We start from the raw sequence: 24465 nt of genomic DNA on the forward strand, positions 1-24465 counted from the left end.
ATATTAAAATACAAACTCACTCACATATATTCAGCTAAATATCTGTTTTCTACTCATTTCCCAAGCAACTAATTCTTAGCTTCCAAATGGCAAAAAAAAAAATCAAGGCCCATGGATATTTGATATTAAGAACTTATTTTATGTGTAATAAAGGCACTGTGGCTATGTTTCAGAGACAAACTGAAATATCTATAGATTAAATGATGTGACTGATATCTGAGATTTCCTTCACAATAATGGCAGTGAGGGGCAAAATACAGATGAAACAAGACTGGTTACGGGTTGAAAATTGTTGAAGCTGGGTAATGACTGGTGAGGGTTGGTTGGTTGATTTTCTCTGCTTTTGAAAATGTTGGAAATTTTCCCTAATACACTGTTTTTGTAAAAAGAGAAAGATCTAACAAACAATGTAATAGATCTAGTTTAAAAACAATCCTTTATCTAAAAAGGTTTCTTCCATTGTTCTGAATTAAAATAAATTAGATGACCTCATACAATACTCTTAACTATAACAAAGCCCAACCTTCTTCCTGAGAATAAACTTAGCAGTAGCATCTTTTATTTACTCTAACACAGACAAAATACTACCACAGACAAAACCACAAAAAGAATACAAGAACACATTCACAACAGAATGATGTCAGTCTTAGCAATGTAGAGAAGTACAGAAAAGATATAATAAAAGGAAGAAATAGGTAAGAGAAAATAAACAAAACCTTATACAAGAAAGTGGCAAACGGCCATAACTTGGCTGAGAAACCTAAAACTATCTAAATAAGAGATTACTCCCATCCTTCCAGGTTACAGTTTTTAATTAGGTCCCAAATGTAAGCCTGGGCCAACTCAGGCCCAAAAATAAAGTCATCAATGAAACAGATGCTAAAGACCAAAATGAAGAATGAGTACAGCAACTATAACAAAGCCATGTAAATAAAATGCAAAGAAACAGGACCAAGGTGAGGGCAGCAAAAAGAAAAGAAAGAAAGAAATAGGACCAAATAGGGTACACACCTCTACTTCATTTACCCCTCTCCCCACTGAAGGACCATCAAGACGAGAAGTATCCCAACCTTACAACAAGGTATTCACAGGTATCTCTAACTACACACCGTAGTATAAAATCCATCTTTAATCAACCAAAATGTAATTCTGGCATACTCACTATCAGTGTGCTTATTTTATTATTTTTAAGGTAATGCATGTCTATGTTTAAAATAACAACAACAAAAGCCCACAGTGGTACAGAAATCTGTTTAAAATCTCCCCTCCTGGGGCTTCCCTGGTGGCACAGTGGTTAGGAATCCGCCTACCAATGCAGGGGACACGGGTTTGAGCCCTAGTCCGGGAAGATCTCACGTGCCGCAGAGCAACTGGGCCCGTGCGCCACAACTGCTGAGCCTGCACTCTAGAGCCCGCAAGCCACAACTACTGGGCCTGCATGCCACAACTACTGAAGCCCACATGCCTAGAGCCCGTGCTCCGCAACAAGAGAAACCATCGCAATGAGAAGCCAGCACACCACAACGAAGAGCAGCCCCCACTCATCACAACTAGAGAAAGCCCACGTGCAGCAAGGAAGACCCAAAACAGCCAAAATAAATAAATCAAATAAATCAAAGTTTAAAAAATAATAAAATCTCCCCTCCTCCTCACCCTAGAGCCGCTTTGTACTCCAAGATGATCATTATTCAAATACTTCTTAAGTATCCTTCTGAAACTTTGTCAAGAGAATTTCCTAAACTGACCCATGAACACTCAATTCAAGGATCTCAAGTTAGGAACTCATAACAAAGGTAAATATTACTACAAAATGAGATCAGAGAAGAACAGAACATACGGCAAATGATCCTTTGAACATATGCTAAAAGCTAAAATCTGATTTTAAATCATGTGTTCCTAAACAAAATTAAAAGATTCCTTGCTGATAGAGAAGTCAAGAAACCCCATCTCCAAGAAGCACAATCAAGAAATAAGGCTCACCCTATTAACAAGAGACATTCTACTGAGGCCCAATCTACGATAGAACTTTGAAACTCAATTTACAACTGCCCCAAGAGTAAACTAACTGAAAATGGGGATCCAAGAAAGCAAATAGTGTTTTTGCAAGAGGCATCAATGTCCTGCCCATCTCCAGCACTACCCATCTAGGGAAAGAAGGTGCAGATCACAAGAGTCCCCAGCATGAGGAGCTAAGAGCCGGGTCTCTCTTTCTCTCCTGGGGTCTGGCGCTCAAAGTGCATAATTTGTTGAAACATATGCCTAGATAAATGGAAAAGGCTATCTGTAAATTAAACTAGCCCAGAAGCCACTGTGCAATTATCTCACAAATGTGAATCCCCCCCCCATTTAACTCATATTACAAAAACTGAATGAAATAATTGAGTTTTAAATGTCTGACACAGAATGTTATGTAATATAAGTTCTCATTAAATGTTTTACGAAAAAAATTAAATGAAATACACATCAGGATACAGTGAGTCTCATGTGCTTTCATTAATTTTAACCTAGCAACTATCAGTTAACTTTTGAAGTTAATTCCAATAATCTAAAATCCAGGAGCTGTTAGTTAACTTTTGAAAATTCCCAAATCAGGAATGTACAGTCCAGAATAGCTAAATCTAAAAATGAAAGACATGAGGAAGACAGGAGCCATGACAGCACTCTATAAAGGCAATGGTTCTCTTGCCTTTACTTCAGTCAGGAGAATGTGTTAGGTAGCATAAGGAGTGTCAGAAATACCTTTTCATCAGTGAAATAAACAATGTCCAAGTTAATGTGGCTTGGCTAGAAATACTGTAAAGGCGTGTCCACCTCTGCATGAACAGGGTCTAAGAATCAGCAAATCCAGGATCCCAATACTCTCCAGAGTGCACACATACTCTATGAGTCCCATTCAGCCCTGTGTTCCACCACTGATCAGGTGATTCTGGGGCTAATGCCTACTGCTGCTAACATATTGCTACATGTGCCTCCAAAGCACCTTTCCAGCAAGGTCCTTGATAGACTACCTACAAGGACAAAGAGCTGGGACTTCCGTCTCAAGCTTCACCAACAGGTTCCTGTCATTGCTTTTGTGCATGCTTGCTAATCAATGTTTTTATGGGTGGCAAAAAAAGAAAGAGCCATTCTAACTTGTAAATTGTTAAACTGACCTTTATCATAAGCTTTCAGGATACTTCACACTTTTCTTCTGCCACTGATGTTTTTGTGATAGTCATACTTATATCTCACCCTTTTAGGGAACTGTTAAGTTTTCAGTGCAGACAAGGGATCTCTATGTTATCTTCATATTCCCTGCATAGAAGACTTGCATTCAGTGTACTCAAACATTTGTTGCTCTAATTTACTATCGACGAATTACAAACCAGTATACAAAACTGATACAATTATATGTGAAGCTTCAGTATGAGTATGTAAGACTGTCAGTTATATACTCATTAAATAAACTCCATTAATTAACTAGTCTACAAATACATGTGGATCTTAAATAACCTAACCACCATTTCAATTATTAGACAATCTAGTGGTGTTTTTGTATCATAAATTAGTTCTCTGGATACATTTAAAAAAAATTAATAATGCAGTCACTAACATCAGTTTCAAAGAGCTCAAAGCATCAAAATGAGTTTCAAAGTAAAATAAACTTAACCAAAAAAACCTTTTCAAATCTGCAAAATAATACTGGTATTACATAAATAAAAACTAAATGTTACATAATCAAGTCAGAAAAAGATATTTTTACTCTGTAGCTAGCCAAGCACTGAACCTTCACCTTGGTTCAAAGTGCATGGCCCACCATTCCACTTTACCATCTACATCACCGCAACTCATCTCTCACGCAGTTTTTCTCAACAACCTGAAATGAAGTGGCAGCCAAATGTTCCCTAGTCATTTCAATTTGTAACCGAGTCTACGGAAAGAGCTATTGGGGCGGGGCGGGGGGGGGGGGGCTGTTCAGAACTTAAAAAGCGCATGTTTATATATTCCTGCAATTCTAATGTGTAGCCAGATAAGCAAGCATTTTCTATAATCTCTTACTATAGCTTCATTACCAGGAATGTATCAAAATCTTAGGAAATGTATAGTAACTGCATGAGACTTTGTCCGGGTAAATGATAATGACTATAATTGTTTACAAGACAACTTTCCAAACTAGAAAATGCTTTTTAAGATGCATCATATTAAAGACCTAATTTTCAAACAAAAAAGTATGACATTATTCTGTGGTTACTTTTGTAACCCAAACACTAATCTCCTTTAGCACTGGAAATGAATATATTCCTTTAAGTGCCAGCAAACAGAACACACACATAATATAGCATAATTTTAAACATAAACATCCAAATATTATAGTATAAAAAAGCCACCTGTACAACTAACCTAATAATTTTCCCTTACCGTCTACATGCAAGCGAACCAAATTTAGGAAAATACATGCTTTAAAGGACCTTAAACTACTTCCACTGCCCCCCAAATTTTAAATTCCAACTATTTTCATACTAATTATCTCCTAGGAAAAAAAGCACATACATTTTATTTTTTTTAGACACATTTTAAAATGGTAAACAATCCATAACTACTTCTAGGTATTCTACATAATCTTTCTATTGATTAAAAGAATTACAAAAGAAAAAAAAAATCCCAATAAGAGTATTTAATACAAACTTAAAAATGATATAGATACTTCAAAGTGAACAACTATGTATTTTAGCAATAGTTCCCTGACAAAAGGTTCCCCAACCCTTTAACATTATATAACTACTATAAATATAGTATTACTATATTCATGCTATATATTACTACATATTATTTTTTAACTCAAATCCTTATTAACTGAAAACAACATTCATCAAAAAGATTTTCAAAAATATACTAAAACTGTCACCATAGTTAATTCCTGTTAAAATGTTTCACTTCTTAATTACTTTTCAGTGAGTCCACTATAATTTAAAAAATAAGAATATTGAATTATGTTACCAAAAGATGGTCAGCATTAGTTTAAAGAGAAAAGTAAACAAGATCAGCTATATTTCAAGAACTCTGATTAAGCAACCACTTGCTGTTAACAATCGTTTAAAAATATTTTAAAGGTATTACTGCAGAATAATATACTGTATTACTAATTTCTTTTTCATCCAAAACCCCAAGCACTGTATATCAAACGGCAATCATTCAAACAAAAATTCTTTCAATGACTGCCATATAAATTAATCTCACAAATGCATTCAGAGACTAAGAGAAATCAGCAGTTTAGACAAAGTATTCTCACCTAGAAAAGGTACATACGAGTTTAGGGGCAAGTAAGAGATAAGTTATTATTAAATGTCTTAAACTTCCCAAATCTTTTAAGTCAGGAGTTAACCTTTTTTAAAACCTACTAATTTAAATTTAAAAACTGGAAAGAAGATCCAATAATATATAGGAATAAGAATTTTTGAAAGCAAGTAGTAATAGCTAAATTTCTGTCAAAAAAAAAGTTATACAAAGTGCAGACTAAATTTGTTGGGGGGTCGGGGTGGGGGGTGATAATGAGAAAAATCATCGATAAAAAGAGAATCCTGGGAGTTATTTAATTCCAGTATCTGCTCTTAGGTAAGTAGCCAGAACCTACCCCAACAAAGAAAAGCCAACTCTTATTTTTAAGACTTTCAGACAATAAGAATTCTGAAACTAACACAGCTCAACATTCCACAAAAAACATACTGTTTACCAGGGCTGTGCAAAAGATGGATGACACTAAATAATTCAATACTTCCTATAGCAGGACTCCAGCTCCTTCATTCTATTCAGAATCCAATTCAAACACACGGTGCGAGGTTATATAATATCAAGCTTTACATTACACATTTCACTGGTATGTTCGAACTCACAAGGACACAACCATGAATTGCATGCGGTTGCAAGCACATTCTCTAGAATGTTTTATTTTAATGTTAAGGCTAAGAAGCCTTGACCTAAATAGGTAGGACCTCACAAGCATGGGGTCTGAAGTAATGAAGAACCTTTTTTCTTTAGTTCCACAAAACACTTAGTAATCAAATTACCCAGTATTTTATGAAGCCTTCATTCTTCCACAGAACATAATGAAGCTTCGCAAGTTTCTCATTTATAAGATGTTGCTGTATTCAAACATCAAGAAAGTAATGCACTTGCACAAAAAAATACCTGAAAATGTTCAGTTCTTTTACAATTTAAACTCAATAGTGCGTAATAACTGCAGGGTTCAATATTACAATCTGAAATACAATGTTAAGCACAATCCACTGTGAATCCATCTAAATACAAGCATTCTGAAACATGAAATCAACTAGCATTTTACAAACATTATCCACGTAAAACATCAGATTCCATTTATTTCTTCATTACCATAACCAAAAGCCGTAGCCTTGGCCAAACTTTTCCAAATGTATTATCTTTGCAAACAATTTTACCAACCTCCTACTAGATCGGCAATAATCACTCCAAAATAAAAGAATTCTCCTTAAATTTAAATATTTTGCTTAATCTTTTAGAATGACAACTCTGACAGTAGTGAAGTATTTTTAAATAAAATATTTTAAATACTCAGGTTGATAAAAAAAATTTCAAGGCTTAGGTCATTTATGCTTAAATCATTTCTGAGCTAGTCGCTATTCATTTTTCCAGCAATAATTTTAATGAAGCCAATTAATAATCACATAGTCAAAGTTTAATTCAACTTTTCCCTATGGGTCAAAGGGACTGGGCTTACTGAAAAGGATTATTTCAGTTTAGCTTTCTAGTCATTATTTGTATTCGAAACCCCTTACACTTTAGTTATTTTGAAACAAAAACTTAAGTGTAATTACAGATAAAAGGAATTAGTGACTCTCCTAAACCAAACTACAGACAAAAATTAGGGACAACTAAATTTTTTTTAATCAACTTAAGAATAAAATGCAAGGCTTTAGTCATTTCAAACTTCCTTCTCAATTGCAACAATAAAGCTAGGTGTCAAATGCAAAGCCACTGATTTCAGCTAGAAAAGCAAATGTCTAATGGATGCAACACCTATCCCAGCACACTCCAAGTTTCACGGTCCCAATTAAGAAACAAGCATATAAATATCATTTAGATCAGATTTTGGTCAAGAGACACAAACTGATGCAGACAGATCGAGACTCCAGTGCCTTTGTTCAACAGCTTACGGATGGGTAACTAAATGTGCTACAGGTTGATAAGCATTTACCAGGCTTATGAATGCTGCTTCCAAGCTTGAGAAAGGTACAAGAATTCTAGATGCAAATAATCTTGGATAATTTTTATTAAACACCACCGAGCTACACACTCCGAAGGAGAGGCCTATTCATCGCTACTATTTATTTCCATGTTTACCTCTCCTCCCTCCCCCCCAAACCCCCCCCTTCACTTTCTCCTCCCACCCTGTCCCGCCATCTTGGGCCGACAGGAGCAGCCATTACTTAACTAAATGACAGTGCCAACAACTTTCCACACAAATAAACAGAAACTGCACCCCGAATTACCCCCTGGCCTCCCCTGCCAGACACGCAGGAAACGAGGCTCCAAGAAGAAAATACATTCACACAAGTAACTGCAGGATTTCTATGGCCGAAAGACCCAAAAAGTAAACAAGTCACCTAACTTCAGGTAAAACACCATACCCCTCGAGATGCATGTCAACAGACCCATGCAAACTCTTCACCGCCCTGAACTACGTGCAACTTCCCCCTTCTGGGAGCGGGGACACAAGAAAGCCCCAAACACTGGGTTAACAGTACACTTCCCGAACAGCCTGCCTGGAGGAAAAGAATAAAAACCAAGGGAGGCAAGTAAGTCGGAAATACGGGGAAATCTGCACACATTTACAAGCCCTTGACCCTAAACAGGCACCTCGGAGCGATCATCGGTCGCCCCTCCCAAAGCCATAAAATAACAGGCAGTTTTGTCGACCCAGTTGAGCTCGGCCCCAAAGCGCTGCCGTCTCTGTTCCTCCAGCTACGAGAGGAGAGGGCGATTTCGCAAAGGAGCGAGAGAGGGATCCGGGGGTGTAGGGGGGGGGCGGGGGGGGGAACAGAAGCAGGAAATAGTTTTCCGGAAGCCCCTCGGCCCTCGTTCGCGGCCACAATGAGCGCCGGCCGTGCCGCGGGATTCGGGGCGAGCGGGGCGCCGGCCGGGGAGACCGTGTCCGCGCTCCGGCCCGCAGCTGCCTTACCTTGCCCAGCAGGGCCTTCGTCCTGGCGCCATCTTCATGAAACCTCACGAAACCGAAGAGGCGGCTGTGGAGAGAGACACATGCGGCTCGTTAAAGGTCCGACAACACCACCGACCCATTCCTGCCCGAGCCCGAGGCCGCGGCGGCGGCTAAGGCACCGAGAGCGCCAAGCCAAGATGCTCGCCCCGCCGCCGCCAGAGGCGAGCCGCGCTCCGGCCTTCCCGGAGAGCGGCGCCAACCCGTCCGGAGCCGACCGGGCGGGTGAGGCGGCCCGTACCTGTCCAGTCCGCCGAGCGCCTCCCTCTCCTCGGCTGTCAGGCTCGGGGACGCCTCCTCGCTCTCGCCGCTCGCTTTTCCCGCCGCCATTTTCTTTTCCTCATCACCGAAAGCGGCGGCGGCAGCGGCGGCGGTAGCGAGCGACACTCCGCAGGATTTCATGGAAACGCAGCGAATTCACAACTCCGACGCCGACACCTCCCCCCGGGCCGGGGCCCACAACGACGCCCCCACTCTCCGCGCGGGACCGGCACACCAACTTTATTGCCGCCTCCTCCTCCGCCGCAGGCGGCAGCGACGAAAAATCCCAACGCGGCGGCGGTGAAGGCGGCGGCGGCAGGGGCTGCGGAGCCCCCGAGTCGGCAGCGGCGGCGGCTCGGCTTGTAGGGTCACATCGCGGGAGCGGGCGAGGGGCAGCCACGGGCGGAGATGGCGGGAACGGCCGGAGCGTGCGGGGCTGAGGGACGCGGGGGGGATCCGTTGGAGACACAAACTTCCCCGGCACCAGCACAAAGTTGTTGTAATTGTGTCACACAGCGAACCCCACGCCGCCGCCGTGACCCCCCCCTCCCCACCCGGCCGGCGCCGCCAATCAGCGTGGCCCACTCGCTTCACGTGACCTTTGTTGACTCACGTCAGCCGTGGCTCCACTCAACTTGCTAGTTGCCCGAGCCCCGCCCACCGAGCCCCCCACCGACAGGGAGCGGGACGCACGCCAATTCTGGCCGGTGGTTGGCTGCTGGGCCCGTCCGTCCGAGGGAAGGGTTTGTCACCGAGAGGGAGCAGCCGATTAGGTTGTGCCAGTTAAATACACTGGGGCAGAGAATGGAGGGTCCGGGCCGTGTCACCTCGGGAGCCGCGGCGGGCTCGGGAGGGGGAGGGGGAGGGGAGCGGTGGGGAAGGGCGAGGTCCGGCACCGCCCGCGGCGGGCGGGAGCAGTGAGCGAGGACGCCATGGACGGCCTTTGCCTGCCCGGGAGCTCGGTGGTGGGCCCAGACCGCGGCTCCGGCATCCTGCGCTTCGGGGGTCCCGGGCCCCGGAGGGCCTGATAAGGGTCGCGTCACCGGGAGGCAGCGCACGGCCCCTGACCTCCGCCCTCCGAAGAAGGCGCACACTTTTGGCACCGCTGGAAGTAATGGCCTCCGCGAGGAGCACGCTCGGGCAGCGGCTGTTGGCCCCCTGCTCCGCGGCCCTGGCGCCGCCCTAGGCCAGGAGTGCGCTCCCGGCCCAGATCCCCTCCCTCGCGCCGCAAGTGAAGGGGGAAAGATCCCCTGACTCCCGGCCGGAGGGAATGAAGAGTAACCCACGGGGATCTGGCTCGCTGACCATAACTCCCCACCGCCAAAGGTCTGTTGGCGGCACTTTGGGTCCAAAGTTTCATGCTACCTGTGTTTCATCAGTAGTTCATTATAGTGTTGTAAGAAAAAGCAATGACAAAAAATTGTTAAGCGAGATCTCCAGAATGTTGGTTTCTACTGCTCTGATCTCAGTGGGGCCTTCATGGAAGAGTTCCGGCTTCTTGTAGACAGGCCTGAGAGAAGGCATAATTAAGATAGCGAAGCTTGCAGCCCAGAAAACCCTTTTCTACCTCCCACAACATGTCTTACACAACAGTAACACTTTCTTGTGCTAACCGCGTCACAGATGTAAATAAAAGTCACTAGTTTGCCTTTCAATCCATAGTATAATTGCTATTACTCTGTTCAAAAGACAAATTTAGTAAGATGTCTCATATAACAGATCTGTTACAGGGCACACCTCCAGTCTTCAGAGATAGGAAAAAAAGTTAATGGACATACGAAAACAAGGTTTCCTTTATAGACATGGACTCTATATTTTCAATAATGTAACCAATAAACAAGGTATATTCAACTTGGATGTCAAACTATAAGGAAGACAATTCAGTGCTGACTCAGTAATCCTAGCAGTATTCAGTGAGAAGCTATGGAAATCCCAACTGATTTTGCACACAGTTTTAAATTGTTCCCCTGAGACTAGTAACTAGGCTAACAAACTGTAGTTTTATATGGATTGTATATCAGGTTTAATTACTTTCTCTGCAACACCTCGTCCACTCGTTATGGTATTCCTTCCATTTTACTCGAATGGGTGAGTATACAGGACTGAATATTTTTTGCAGCTAAATTAGCACATGCATTGTAAACTTTCTCACAACAGATGACCTTCAAAGCCCGGGAGATTTTGACACCACTTCCCCCCCCCACAAACCACCATACTCTCACACACACACACACACACACACACTTAGACTTGCACAAGCAGAGATAGAAATTCTGCCAGTATTTGGCAGTCTTCCTGGAGCTGGTGGTTCTCGACTCGGGCCGTTTCCAAGAATTATAAGGCTGCCCACCTCCAACCCCTGAAAACCTTTCTCACTACATAATCATTACTAGGTAATAGCAGCAGAATTGCATGGAGTGGATGCAATGCGTGGAGTCGAAGTCAGGCAGACCTGGATGCAAATTATTACTCTGCACAGGCTGTTTGTCCTTGGGAAAGTTACTTATCCTCTAAGCCAGAACTCTGTGTCTAGTGCAATTACAGTCCATCATGAAGCATGAGATAATTTTTATACAGTAACATAGTCCTTATATCACTGTAATTTTTTAGGTCTTGCATAGGTTATATCATATAAATGTATGTACAATAGGTATGTAGCCTCTAAGGTTTAGGTCCTTCACTGGAAAGAGAAATGGTGAAGTGGGATAGATGATTTTACAACAATTATTTCTATGAAAAGTGAATCTGAAAACCCATATAGAAGGCAGAGCAGTTGAGCCAAAGGAGCATGAACTGTGGAATCATGCAGATCTACGTTCGAATCCTAACTCTGCCACTTGATAGGTGGGTGACCTTCAACAAGTTTAGTCTAATTTGAGCTTCAGTTCCCTCATCTGTGAAAAAGAAGATAAATCTTTTTAATACTTTACAACATTATTTTGAAGATTAAATGCTATAAGGTAGGTAAAGTGCCAGACACATAATATTGAAAGACCTAAAAAAAAAAAAAAAAAAAAAATAGGAAGGTTTGAATTTCTAAAATCCTTTCTAGCTTTCCACATTCTGGGTTCTAAATGTGTTGATCGTCAGTTTACCAATCACTTCCTCCTTATCCCTCCCCAACCTCCCTATAAGCCCAACACATAGGCAGTCCTAATATACTTTTTGTTTGTGCATATAACCCCAACATTGCTACATCTCTCCTTCTTTATTCTAAAATTAAACCTTATATCTCTCAGTACTGCTTCTTGTTTCATAATTATAACTTAATACACGAGGAGCTGGGGAGAATAATTTTAATTTACCAAGTTGATTTGACTAATATATGGAGAGACAAATCAATGTTTTAAAAATATATAAAATTTGTGTTACGCTGAGTCAAATTATGGACTAGTTAGTGCATCATTTGTAGCAACACTGTGTTAATACTTATGTAAGTACCATCAATTAATATCAGAGGAGAAGCCCACTCAATTATAGGAAAATAACTCCTTTTAAACAACTAAATAGTTAATCTGAACTATTTAGGAATATGGAGTTCATTTATATCGTTAGTGCCACATAACCTATGCATACAATAAAAAGTCACATAACAGAGTCATGATTTATCTGGTCTTATAAATAGAACTATACTTATCCTTTAAATCAGGATCAAAGGGCTTCCCTGGTGGCGCAGGGGTTGAGAGTCCGCCTGCCGATGCAGGGGACGCGGGTTCGTGCCCCGGTCCGGGAAGATCCCACATGCCGCGGAGCGGCTGGGCCCGTGAGCCATGGCCGTTGAGCCTGCGCGTCCGGAGCCTGTGCTCCGCAACGGTAGAGGCCACAACAGTGAGAGGCCCGCATACCGCAAAAAAAAAAAAAAAAAAAAAATCAGGATCAAAAATAAATTCATCTCTTCCTGCACCTACAGGTGTCATAAAGATTATCCAACTCATGTCCAAACACATTGATGACAAAAATAAATATAGGGTTAGAGTTGAGGGGAGTTAAGGAGCCAAGTACAGACAGACTTTCACCTGTTTCAAAAACTTCAGTTGTCAGAATATTTGGGGGACTTGTTCTGGAAGAAGCCACACCCATCAGGAGCCTAGAGTACCCTTACCAAGCTGTAGTGAGGCATCCCAAATCCTACCACCCACCACAACACTGGGGAGCCTGGGCTTCCACCCCCACCCAGCAGTAATGAGGCATCACTCCTTCCTTGCTGAGGTGGTGTCAGAGGAGGCCTACTGGAGGGTCAGAACTTTTACAATGCCCAGTGGTAACAAAGCCACCACTCCCGTGGTGTCAGTGGAAGCAATGTGGGGACCAGTAATGAGGCACTTCTACACCTCCAGACGCGGTGGTATCAAGGGAGGCCTAGTGGGGAGCCAAAACTTTCATTCACACCCAGTGGTAACAAGGAGACCCTCCCCCTCCACCAGTGTCAATCAAGGTTGAGTGGGGAACTTGGACTTCCACTCCTACCTGGCAGTAACAACGCAGTGCTTTTCCTTCCCCAACAGAGTGATGTCAGAAGAGACCTGCTAAAACACAATATTTAGATGTATAATACCCACAATATCCAGGTTTCAATGAAAAATCACTCATACCAAGAACCAGGATAACCCCAACATTAATTAGACAAGACAATAAACAGATGTGAACACTAAGGTGAATCAGATGTTCACATTATCTGCCAAGGATTTTAAAGCAGTCATAAAAATGTTTCAATGGCAATTATGAATCCGTTCCAAACAAATGAAAAACCAGAAAGTCTTAGCAGAGAAATGGGAAGTTTCAGCAAAGAAACAGAATATACAAAGAAGAAACAAATGGAAATTTTAGAACTGAAAAATATAATAACCACAATTTAAAACTCAATGTATGGGCTCATCATCAGAATGGAGGGGATAAAGGAAAGAGAGATCTTCAAGACAGAGCAATAGAAATTACCCAATCTGAACAACAGAGAAAATAGACTGGAAAAAACAAACAAACAAACAACAACAACACCAAAAAAAGAAACAAAAAAAAAAACTAGAGCCGCAGAAATCTACGGAAAGATAACAAAAGATCTCACATCTGTGTCATCAGAGTCCCAGAAGGAGAGGAGAAATAGGTCAGGGCCCAAAAGGTATGCAAAGAAATAATGGCTGAAAACTTTCCAAGTTGACACCAGTCCCTGTCCTGAACTCTTACTTGGAGAGTTGTACTAATAAATTTTATACTATAAAACAGAGTGATGAGTGCTATAAGCTTTACCCAAATTTCTGTGGATGCTCATAGAAGACGCAACTTTATCAACCTAGAGGTACCAGATAAAGCTCCTAGAGAATAAAAGATAGATTGTTGGGAGCTAGAGGGTGCATACAGGGGTGGGTGTCTTCCCGGCAGAGGCAGCAACAGATCTGCAAAAGCACAGATGCCTAAGAGTATGAGAGTTCTGGTAAATTCAAGAAGGTGAGCATGGCTGTGACCAAAAGGATAAGGAAAGAATTGGGAGTTGAAGTTGGAAAATTAGGCAGAACCATGAAGAGTCCAGTAAGGCTTACTAAAGAATCATACCAATGGTTATTGTGATTTTAGGCACAGAAATAGTAGGGTTGCTAGTGCTGTTAGTGCTGCTACTTTAAACAGATTTCCTTTCACCTGGGCTCAGCATCTGGCACCAAGCTCAAAGAATATTGACTAGCTGGCTGGTCTAGCCCCTTTGCTAGACCAGGGATCAGAAAACCCTAACCTACAGGCCAAATCCAGCATACCACCTATATTTGTACAGCCATTTCATCACACATTAAAATTACATGAAATTCAAATTTGGGTGTCCATAAATAAAGTTTTACTGGTACACAGTCATGCTCGTTCATTTATGTATCATCTATGGCTACTTTCACAGAACAACACAGAGTTGAATAGTTGAAATAGAGAACGTATGTGGTGCTCTCATCTCTTCACACTGCTGCTTAGTGCCCTACAAATCACAGTGATGCTGCAATAACTTGGCAGTGTTTCAAGTGCCACACATATAACACCATGACTTTTTTTTTATTACCAGTACACACCTATCATGTCAAAACCAGAAAAAAGAGAAAAAGGACTTCATATGTCATGCTTTTAATGCACAGTGGAGTGTGGACTATTTTGTTATCAAATTTGATAGCCAAGCATTTATTATGCAATAAGTACAGTTTTACTAAAAGAATACAATATATGTCAACATTATCAGATTCTACTCATCACAATATTCCCAACTGACAAGAAAGCAACAGTGAGAACAATTAGAGAATTTAAAACAATATTTCATCACAGCAGAATTTCTTCACAAAAATAAAAAATGAATATGAGGCTGCAACCAAAGTAATTTTCTGAGTGGCTCATTTCTTAGCCAAATAAGAAAAGCTGTTTAATTAAATTGTGTTTGATTGCAACAGCCAAAGTAATGTGTCCAGAGAAAATAAATTTAAGACTATTAGACTTTCAGCTAGAACAGTTGCTTGAAGAGTTGAGGACATTAGGAGCAGCATCAATAGTCAATTAAAAACCAAAACAATTAACTGAGTGGTTTTTCTTGGCTCTTTATGAGTTACCAGGTAATACTGAGTTGTTCATTTGAGGAGTAAAGGCCTTGTTTGAAATGACTGAAGAACTAGCTTCTGTGAATAGTCTGCATGGAACAACTACAGGGGGAAATATTTTCAAAGAAGCTGAAAAAGTACTGATTCCATACAACATGAAGAGGAACCTGCTAAGATGTTTTACAAGCGGTGGTAGTAAAATATGTGTAAAACAGAAAAATGCTTATTTGAACAAACAACAAAGCTTATGAAAATGTAAGGTGTTTAAACCCTATGGCTATTTACTGTATTATTCATCAGTGATGACTTTGTGGTAATATTTGAAATTATCGTGTGTTACTGAACCAGTAGTGGCAATGGTAACTTCATTCATTCTCATGGCTTGAACCATCATCAGTTCTGTGAATTTTTATCAGAAGTAGAAGCTGAATATCGTGACTTGTTCTATCACACCGCAGTTCTTATTGTTTGATTGTGATTCTTTTCAGCTCCAGAGCAAAACTGAGAATTATTGAATGAGATGAACAGCCTTCAACCACTATAATCAAACTATGAATGGCTTCGGAAATTAGCTTTTGTGGGAGACTTGATAATATGTCTCAATGAATTTCACCAATTACACGGTAAAACAACACTTATACATGAAACATACTTCAGTAAAATCATTTTGATGATGAGTAACGTTGCTTGAACTACAAGTAATGTCAAGCCACTTTATACACACTTCCATGCTATCAAAAGTTAAAATAAGAAGCATATTATCCATTCCTATAGAAATCTGCAGCAGATATATTTTCCAAGCTCAAACTACATTCCAAGCAGCACTTTTGAGACATCAATGCAAGTGCAAAGGAAATTTCTATATTTCAAAATTCATTTAACTGTGCAATTGAGGAGTTTCTACCTAACCATCAATTGAAAGTGATTAATCTGCAATGTAATGACATACTAAAATGCAAATATCAAGAGAAGAATCTAAGAGAATTCTATAAATGCCTTTCATGCAATGAATATGCTCAATTAAAATCATATGCACATGGATTGATGTCAGTGTTTGGCAGTACCTATCTATATGGAAAGACATTTTCAAAAATGAAATACATAAAATCCCATTACAAATCAGCATTAACAGATGAACATTTGCAAACTAATCTGATGATAAGGAATACTAATTTTGAACCCTAATTAAGCAAAATGTATTCAAAAAACAAAGAATCCTATCCTCATTAGTAGACCGGTATTACCAAAAACTTCACTCAAGGGAATTCCCTGGCAGTGCAGTGGTTAGGACTGTACGCTTCCTCTGCTGGGGCCCCGGGTTTGATCCCTAGTCAGGGAACTAAGATCCCGCAAGCTGCCTGATGAGGCCAAAAAAAAAAACTACACTCAAGTATTACTATTACATTATAAACATCAATAAAGTATTTGTGGAAATTTGTTTCCTCTCTTGTTATATAGGTACCTAACATCTCTAATTTTGCCTCTTCACCTGCAAGATCTGAAATATTTACTATCTGGTCCCATATAGAAAAAGTTTGCCAACCCCTGGCCTAGCTACCTGGTTCCATGAGGACATCCAGTTCAAAATGATATATTGCTTTCTGCCCCCCAATATATCCCGACCTAACTTCTCCAAAACATTCCCTCAAATCTAGAAAAAACTGACAAGATTATTTCACAATATCAAAGACTAAAACTGACAGGTAACCTAAGGCTTGGATCTGGGTGAAATTGATGTTAATTATGAGGCAGATGGCCCTAAATGGCTGGATTAAGAAAATCCCAGTCATGAATTACCTTGGCTTCATTTCCTCAACACATTGACTGAAAAAGGTATTAAGCCACTTATCTAAGGCCCACACCCTATCCCCTGATGACCCACTATCTGCCTCCCAACTCAGAGTCAGTGTCTAAACCAACATGAGATGTCAATTTCTCTACTTTTCAAGGATGCTCAGCAGAAAACTGATCCCCACCCCCGCCTCCACTCCAAATCCTCTAGAACCCTCTATTCCCTGTTTATCTAGGCAGATAGACAAAACAAGTGGGCAGGAAATAGGAGAGGGATTGGGAGGAAAAGGGAGTAGACTTACATTTAATAAGGTACAGTCCCCATAACCATGGCCAGCTTCATGGGTGTGAAACCTGTACAGTTGCACAGGGCCCCATGATGATAAGAAGGGCTTCATGTTTGTTTAATGCTCTGTTGTCACTGTCTTGAAATTCTTAATTTTTGAACAAGGGGCCCCACAGTCTCATTTTGCATGTAAATTTCCCACAGATTATGTAGCCAGTCTTGCTCAAAACTTTAAGGAAAGGCCAGCTTCTTAAAGGTCCCTGAGAGAAGTCCTTGCTGGGAACTGTATTGTGCTATGTATCACATTAGTAAAGAAGAGATACAAAAGGTAAAGTCAGATTGTGTGTAGCCCTCCAGCTACAGACTTGAGATGGAGATTCTGTCACTACTTCCATAGGTGGGTCCCAGGCTAAGCAGCTCAATCACCTGTAGACAGATATTGAGCCCACAGAAAACCTTGTCTTATTTGAGGGTAAGAATAGTCAACCAAGGCTAGAGGAAGAACACAGCATCTAGAAAAAAATGAATGAAATGAGAACTCTTCTTCACCAGGATAATCCAGGAGAAAATTTTAGAAACCTGTTAACATCCTTAAAGCTTCTGCAAAAAAGAAACAGAAAGAATGAAGGGGTGGGACTGATATGAAAATCCAACAGGATGAAATGAAAAGAGAGACACATAGGGTAAAGAAAATGAACAAGTACTCTAAAAAAGCAGGAACAAAATCAAACACAATGGAGACAGTAAAGAGGAAAATTCATCTGGCAGAAAATTGAAATTGGTGTCAAGAACAAAGCTAATGCTAAGATATTGAATGGAGTGTAAAAAGACAGCAATGGAATCAATAAGAGAGAAGAAGATAGCTGTGGAGGAAGAATGGATAAAATGGAGAACCAACATGTGGATAATTTGAATTCTTAAAAGAGTAACAAAGGCAAATGGAAGAGACATAATAAAAATAAAATAAAGCAGAAATTTCCTTTGTTGAAGAACAATGTATATTGACTGAAAGAGCCTATTATGTTCTAGGCAAAATCAATAAAAGGGGACTCACAATTGGACACATCATGGCAAAAGTTTTAAGCTACAATATTAAAGTGTCTATAATTGTTCAGGCAAAAAAATGAGATCAGATTGCCTAGATAGAAACAAACATCAGTCTGTCTGACTTCTCATATCTAGAGTAGTATTCATCTGCATTGTTTTTCAGGTGTAAAGATGTCAGAAAAACACTCTGCTATTTAAGGGTTCATAAAATATATCGCCTTCTTGAAAAAATTTGTTTACAATATTTTTCAACCAACCAAGAGATGAAGTTAAAAGGAAAAAAAGCTCAAGAATGAGAAGTCACAGAGGGGAGCCTTGTCAAGCCAAAACAAAAATGCATCTAAATAATTGCATCATACTTAGTTATAATACTATGTCTAAATATTTTTTCTCAAATAGAGTTCTGAATTTTTTTAAATAGGAAAAAAGTATGTGAATCTTAAAACCTGCGTTAACATTTTCATGGGTTAGAATGTGGAAGGAGGTAAAGATAAAATGTGCTAAGTTCTGTATCTCAAAAGCATGATTCAAACTTTGCTGATTTGGGACTTCCCTGGTGGTCCAGTGGTTAAGAATCTGCCTTCCAATGCAGGGGAGGCGGGTTCAATCCCTGGTCGGGGGAACTAAGATCCCACATGCTGTGGGGCAACTAAGCCCATATGCCGTACCTACTGAGCCTTCGCACCCTGCAGCTCGTGAGCCACAACTAGAGCCTGCTGGCCACAACGAAAGATCCTGCGTGCCGGGAAGATCCCACGTGCCACAACTAAGACCTGACGCAGCCAAATAAATATTTTTAAAAATTCATTTTTAAAAAAATATGCTGTTTCACTCTGGACCCAGCAATTAGATAAAAATAAGTTTAAAAAAGCTTTTGAAAAACTTAAAGGTCCATGCCACCTAATATATTTACTGTATCAATTCAGCAAATAGAAAGGTGTAGTAAAAAGTACGAGTTTCCCCTTCCTCCAGGTAACTGCTTTCAACTAATAGAATAAAATACTTTCTAAAACAATGGAGAAGATAAAAATAAAACTGAAAATAAAGAAAATGGCAGAGAAATGTTAATAAATAAGTCACAGAACAAAATGGCCTAAAACCAAAGATTTTAGAATTTCAAAATGTAAATCCTCTATTAAAAGACTTGGTTGACTAGAAGAAATTTAAGTATAATCTAGTTACAGGAGACATACTATTTAAAAAATGACAATAGTATGTTACAAAGTAAAAAATAGGCAAAGGTATATTAGACAAATGCAGACCAAAAAAAAAAAAAAAATGGGAGGGGGAGGATTTGGCAATATTATTGAAACAAGACAAAAAGCATTAATCAGGCAAAGAGAGTTAGTTTTATATTACTAAAAGGGTACAAATAGAATTCTCATTGTCTTGACGTTCAATGCCAGACAATCGTATTATCAAAATATATAAAGGAAAGCTATTAGAAATTGTATTAGTCAGGGTTCTCCATACAAACAAAGCTAATAGAGAGAGATTTATTTGAAGGAATTGGCTCATGTCATTGTGGGGACTGACAAGTCCAAGGTCTATAGATTTGTAGGGGAGGGCCAACAGGCTAGAAACTCAGATAAGAGTTGTTGTTGCAGGCTTGACTTTAAGATCTGCAGGGCAGGCTAGCAGCCTGAAAACTCAGGCAGAGTTCCTATATTGCAGTCTTGTGGCAAAATTGTTTCTTCTTTGGGAAATCTCAGTCTTTGCTCTTAAGGCCTTCAACTGACTGGATGCTGCCCACCCACATAATGGAGATAATCTGCTTTAGTTACAGTCAACTGACTGCGAATGTTAATCCCATTCACAGATACCTTCACAGCAACATCTAGACTAGGGTTTAACCAAACAAATGTGAACCATAGCCTAACCAACTTAACACGTAAAATAAACCATCCCAGAAATATAGGGAGAAATTGACATACAGACAATAGCAATATAAGACTAACATACCTCTTTATTATTTTATTGGGCATATCAAAGCAGACCAAATATAAATGTGAATATAAGGAATATGAATACTATAAAAATGTATGTAATATACTATGGATTATCTACAAACTGTATATGATATAACATATATTTGCTTATATTATAAATTATATAAATAGATAAGAATGGTGGTAGCAATCTAAAAAAAAAGTAATGTTGGACCCATATCTCACACTTTGTACCAGAATAATCCACATGGATCAAATATTTAAATGTTTAAATTGAAACCATGAAAGTACTTGGAGAGCCATGATAGACTTTTTAATATAATCTTAAAGTATGGAAAGCTTTTCTGGGAGTGACGCAGAACCCAAGAGTCATAAAAATAGTAGCATAAATAAATAAATAAATAAATTTGACTAAATAAAAATTATCTCTGCCTGCCTGGCAAATCCATTCTAACCAAAGTCAAAAGACAAATGAAAAATTGGAGATAATATTTGCAATTCTTATTACAAACAAGGCCTTATTTCTCTAATAGAGTTCTTACAAATCAATAAGAAAAAAAGACTAACAATGTAATAAAAAATTGGTATGAATACCCAGTTCATAGAAAGAAAAATACAAATGGCTCTTAAAAGAACTTAGTTGTAATAAGAGACATGCAACTTTAGAAGTAAACTGAGATACCATTTTTCACTAGTCAGAATGGCCAAAGATACAAAAGTGTGATAATACCCCATGCTGCTGATTCTGTGAGGAAGCAGGCACTTCGATACATTGCTGGTAGGTGTTAATAACATCCATAGGAATTCATCTGGCAATGTTTATCAAATTTTCAATTTGTGAAATCAGAACCTGTGAGATAATAGAGAAAATATATGTTGGTCTCTGCCCCCTCCCTCCCAGTTCCTGGCACAGAGCTCCTAAAAAATCTTGTCATTTCCTACGTGATAAGACCACTAGGAGCACCTTTTATTCTAATGAGGTGACTTGAGGTGGGCCTGGAGGGCTCCTGGATGGAGCTGGTCACTAGAAAGACCAAGCCATGGTTAGAAACTTAGGATTTTCAGCCTCCACCCCATCCTCCAGAGAGGGGATGGGGGCTGGAAATGGAGTTAATGATCCATCCTGCCTATGTGAGGAAGCCTCCATAAAATCCCCAAAGCAGGGAGTTCCAGGAGCCTCCAAGTGGGTGAACACATCCACATACCAGGAAGGTGGTGCACCCCAACTCCACAGAGACAGAAGCTCCTGTACTTGGGACCCTCCCAGACCTCACCCTAGGTACCTCTTCATCTGGCTGTTGATCTGTATCCTTTATCATGTCCTTTAATAAACTGGTAAACCTAAAGTAAGCATTTCCCTAAGTTCTGTGAGGCTTTCAAGCAAATTAATGGAGCCTGAGGAGGGGGTTGTGGCTGTGGGTAACCTGGGGACCTACTAGTTGTAACTGGCATCTGAAGTTGGGCAGAGGGCAGTCTTTGGCGACTGAGCCCTTAACCTCTCAGATCTGATGTGCTCTCCAGGTAGATAGTGTCAGAATTGAGTTAAATTATAGGCTACCAGCTGGCGTCACAGAGAATTGCTTGATGGGGTAAAAAACTCCACGTATTTGGTGACCAGAAGTGTCAGAAGTGAAGTGTTCTATGTGAATGTATGTGGTAGTTGTGTGAGCAGTCAAGGAGACACACAGGTGGAAAGCAAGGTTTTCCTGAACACAGACCCACTAATTCCATTTCTAATAATACTCTGTGGATGTATTTGAACATGAATAAAATAATTTATGTATGTAAACTTAACTACAGCAGTTTATTTATTGCAGTATTATTTGTAATAGCAAAATTCTGGTAACAGCCAAATGTCCATCAATAAGGGATAGATTACATGAATTATGATACTTCCATACAATGGAATACTGTGCAGTAGTAAAAGAGAATAAGAATGTTCTCTTTTACTGACTTAGCACTATCTGTAACATATATTACTAAATAGAAACAAGACAGAGAACAGTGTGTAAAGTATGCTACCGTTTGTTGAAAAATGAGAAAAAATACATACGTAATTCCTTGTAAATTCATAATGTAATATCTTAGAAGGATACAGGAAAAACTCATAATATTTACTGCCTTTGGGGAGGAGAACTGGTTGGCTAGAGGACAGAGATGAGGAGACTTTTCACTCTATATACCCTTATGTACCATTTGAATGCTGCATCACAAGTATATTACCTATTCAAACATTAAAATTCTTTAAATATAATAAAAATATATATACACTTAGAATCCTACCAGTAGATAATGCACTGTTCAAGAAAGGGCTAATGAGAAAATCTCAGTGCTATAAAAGCAAAAATTATACACGCCATATTCTTTGACCACCATGCAATAAAGCTGGAAATGAATGACGGCTAATGAGAAAATCTCAGTGCTATAGAAGCAAAAATTATACACGCCATATTCTTTGACCACCATGCAGTAAAGCTGGAAATGAATGCAAACTCTCACTGTCCCAAGCACAGGCCCCAGACGTGCCTAAACTTGGAGCCTCCAGGATTCAATCAAATTTATCACACAGGCCTTCTAACTCGATCAAGTTCCATGCTCATTTTTTATTTCCTCACCATAGAGGTTATTGAAGAAAGAAGCCAACTGTGAGTCCAGATTCTAACACTGTTAAGCCCTATTTCAGAAAGTCTTGTTAAATACACTTTCTGAACACAGCTACCTGACCAAGACCTTGATGCATCTCTCCAGGACCTGGCAGGGAGTCTGGCCCAAGCACCAAAATGGTACCATAAAATTCATGTTTTCACGGCCTTCTCTCCCCTTATCAGGCAGTTCCCAAAATGTGATCAAGAGGTCACCTCCCCGCATGCCTCTATCTCATAAATAGGGGACTAGTGAAGGTATATGGGAAGGAGACACTGAGGTAGCTGAAGGTGGGCCCTTAAGGACCCACAGGTAAACATAGCCCTCTTATTGTATATCTTTACTTCTTTACCTCAACAGCGTAGGTCAGAACAGATAATCATGTGATGTCACAGATGTCTCATTGGTAATATAACAGATATGATGGTAAATGTTTTAGCAGGCAAAAACTGTTTTTAAAAAATTGAATTATAAAGAGTTGAATGAGTGTGTGTGTGTGTGTGTGTGTGTGTGTGCATGTTAGTATACTAAATTATAATTTTCTAGCAGTACTAGCCTTTGGAATTAAGATACACAAGCTCCAGAAATATGATTAATACTCTACTGATCAAGTTTCACATTCTGGGTAGATGATCTTTCATTTAAATATTTAAATATGTAGAAACACATACAATGTGTATTCTATTATTGCCTTTCAGTCCTCTAATAACTGGTTAAACAGTTCTTTATATTAGATTTTCTCTGAGAAAATAACTATTGTGGTTTCTGTTTTCCTGATTCAACCTTGACTAATACCCAAGAAAACAGTAATTCCAGTCAAAACTGCCATAACTAATTTGGTAAAGTAGCAGGATACAAAATTAATGCTCAGAAATCTCTGGCATTCTTATACACTAATGATGAAAAATCTGAAAGTGAAATTAAGAAAACACTCCCATTTACCATTTCAACAAAAAGAATAAAATATCTAGGAATAAACCTACCTAAGGAGACAAAAGACCTGTGTGCAGAAAATTATAAGACACTGATGAAAGAAATTAAAGATGATACAAATAGATGGAGAGATATACCATGTTCTTGGATTGGAAGAATCAACATTGTGAAAATGACTCTACTACCCAAAGCAGTCTACAGATTCAATGCAATCCCTATCAAACTACCAATTGCATTTTTCACAGAATTAGAACAAAAAAAATTCACAATTTGTACGGAAACACAAAGGACCCCAAATAGCAAAAGCAATCTTAAGAACGAAAAACGGAGCTGGAGGAATCAGGCTCCCTGACTTCAGACTATACTACAAAGCCACAGTAATCAAGACAGTATGGTACTGGCACAAAAACAGAAATATAGATAAATGGAACAGGATAGAAAGCCCAGAGATAAACCCACGCACACATGGTCACCTTATCTTTGATAAAGGAGGCAAGAATATACAGTGGAGAAAAGACAGCCTCTTCAATAAGTGGTGCTGGGAAAACTGGACAGGTACATGTAAAAGTATGAGATGAGAACACTCCCTAACACCATACACAAAAATAAACTCAAAATACATTAAAGACCTAAATGTGGGGCTTCTCTGGTGGCGCAGTGGTTGAGAATCTGCCTGCCGATGCAGGGGACACGGATTCGTGCCCCAGTCCGGGAAGATCCCACATGCCGTGGAGCGGCTGGGTCCGTGAGCCATGGCCACTGATCCTGCGC

At 39.8% G+C, this 24465-nt stretch overlaps 1 protein-coding gene across 13 annotated transcripts in view; it reads right to left on the reverse strand.

The window, feature by feature from the left end:
- Positions 1–9035, reverse strand: part of KDM6A (lysine demethylase 6A) — a 209884-nt gene extending 200849 nt beyond the window's left edge. For 10 of the 13 annotated variants that reach the window (XM_059050561.2, XM_067023730.1, XM_067023726.1 and 7 more), the window contains exons 1-2: positions 8469–9032; positions 8192–8255 (exon numbers count right to left, since the gene is read on the reverse strand). In XM_059050561.2, coding sequence (XP_058906544.1) covers positions 8192–8255; positions 8469–8629 — 225 coding nt within the window. In that variant the 5' untranslated portion in view covers positions 8630–9032. Of the gene's footprint in view, positions 1–8191; positions 8256–8468 lie in introns of all 13 variants that reach the window. The other 3 variants (XM_059050562.2, XM_059050560.2, XM_067023731.1) reach the window with 2 other exon arrangements.
- Between the last annotated feature and the right edge of the window lie 15430 nt (positions 9036–24465).

The sequence above is a fragment of the Kogia breviceps genome, chromosome X (genome assembly GCF_026419965.1).
Source record: "Kogia breviceps isolate mKogBre1 chromosome X, mKogBre1 haplotype 1, whole genome shotgun sequence".
NCBI classification, from domain to species: domain Eukaryota; kingdom Metazoa; phylum Chordata; class Mammalia; order Artiodactyla; family Physeteridae; genus Kogia; species Kogia breviceps.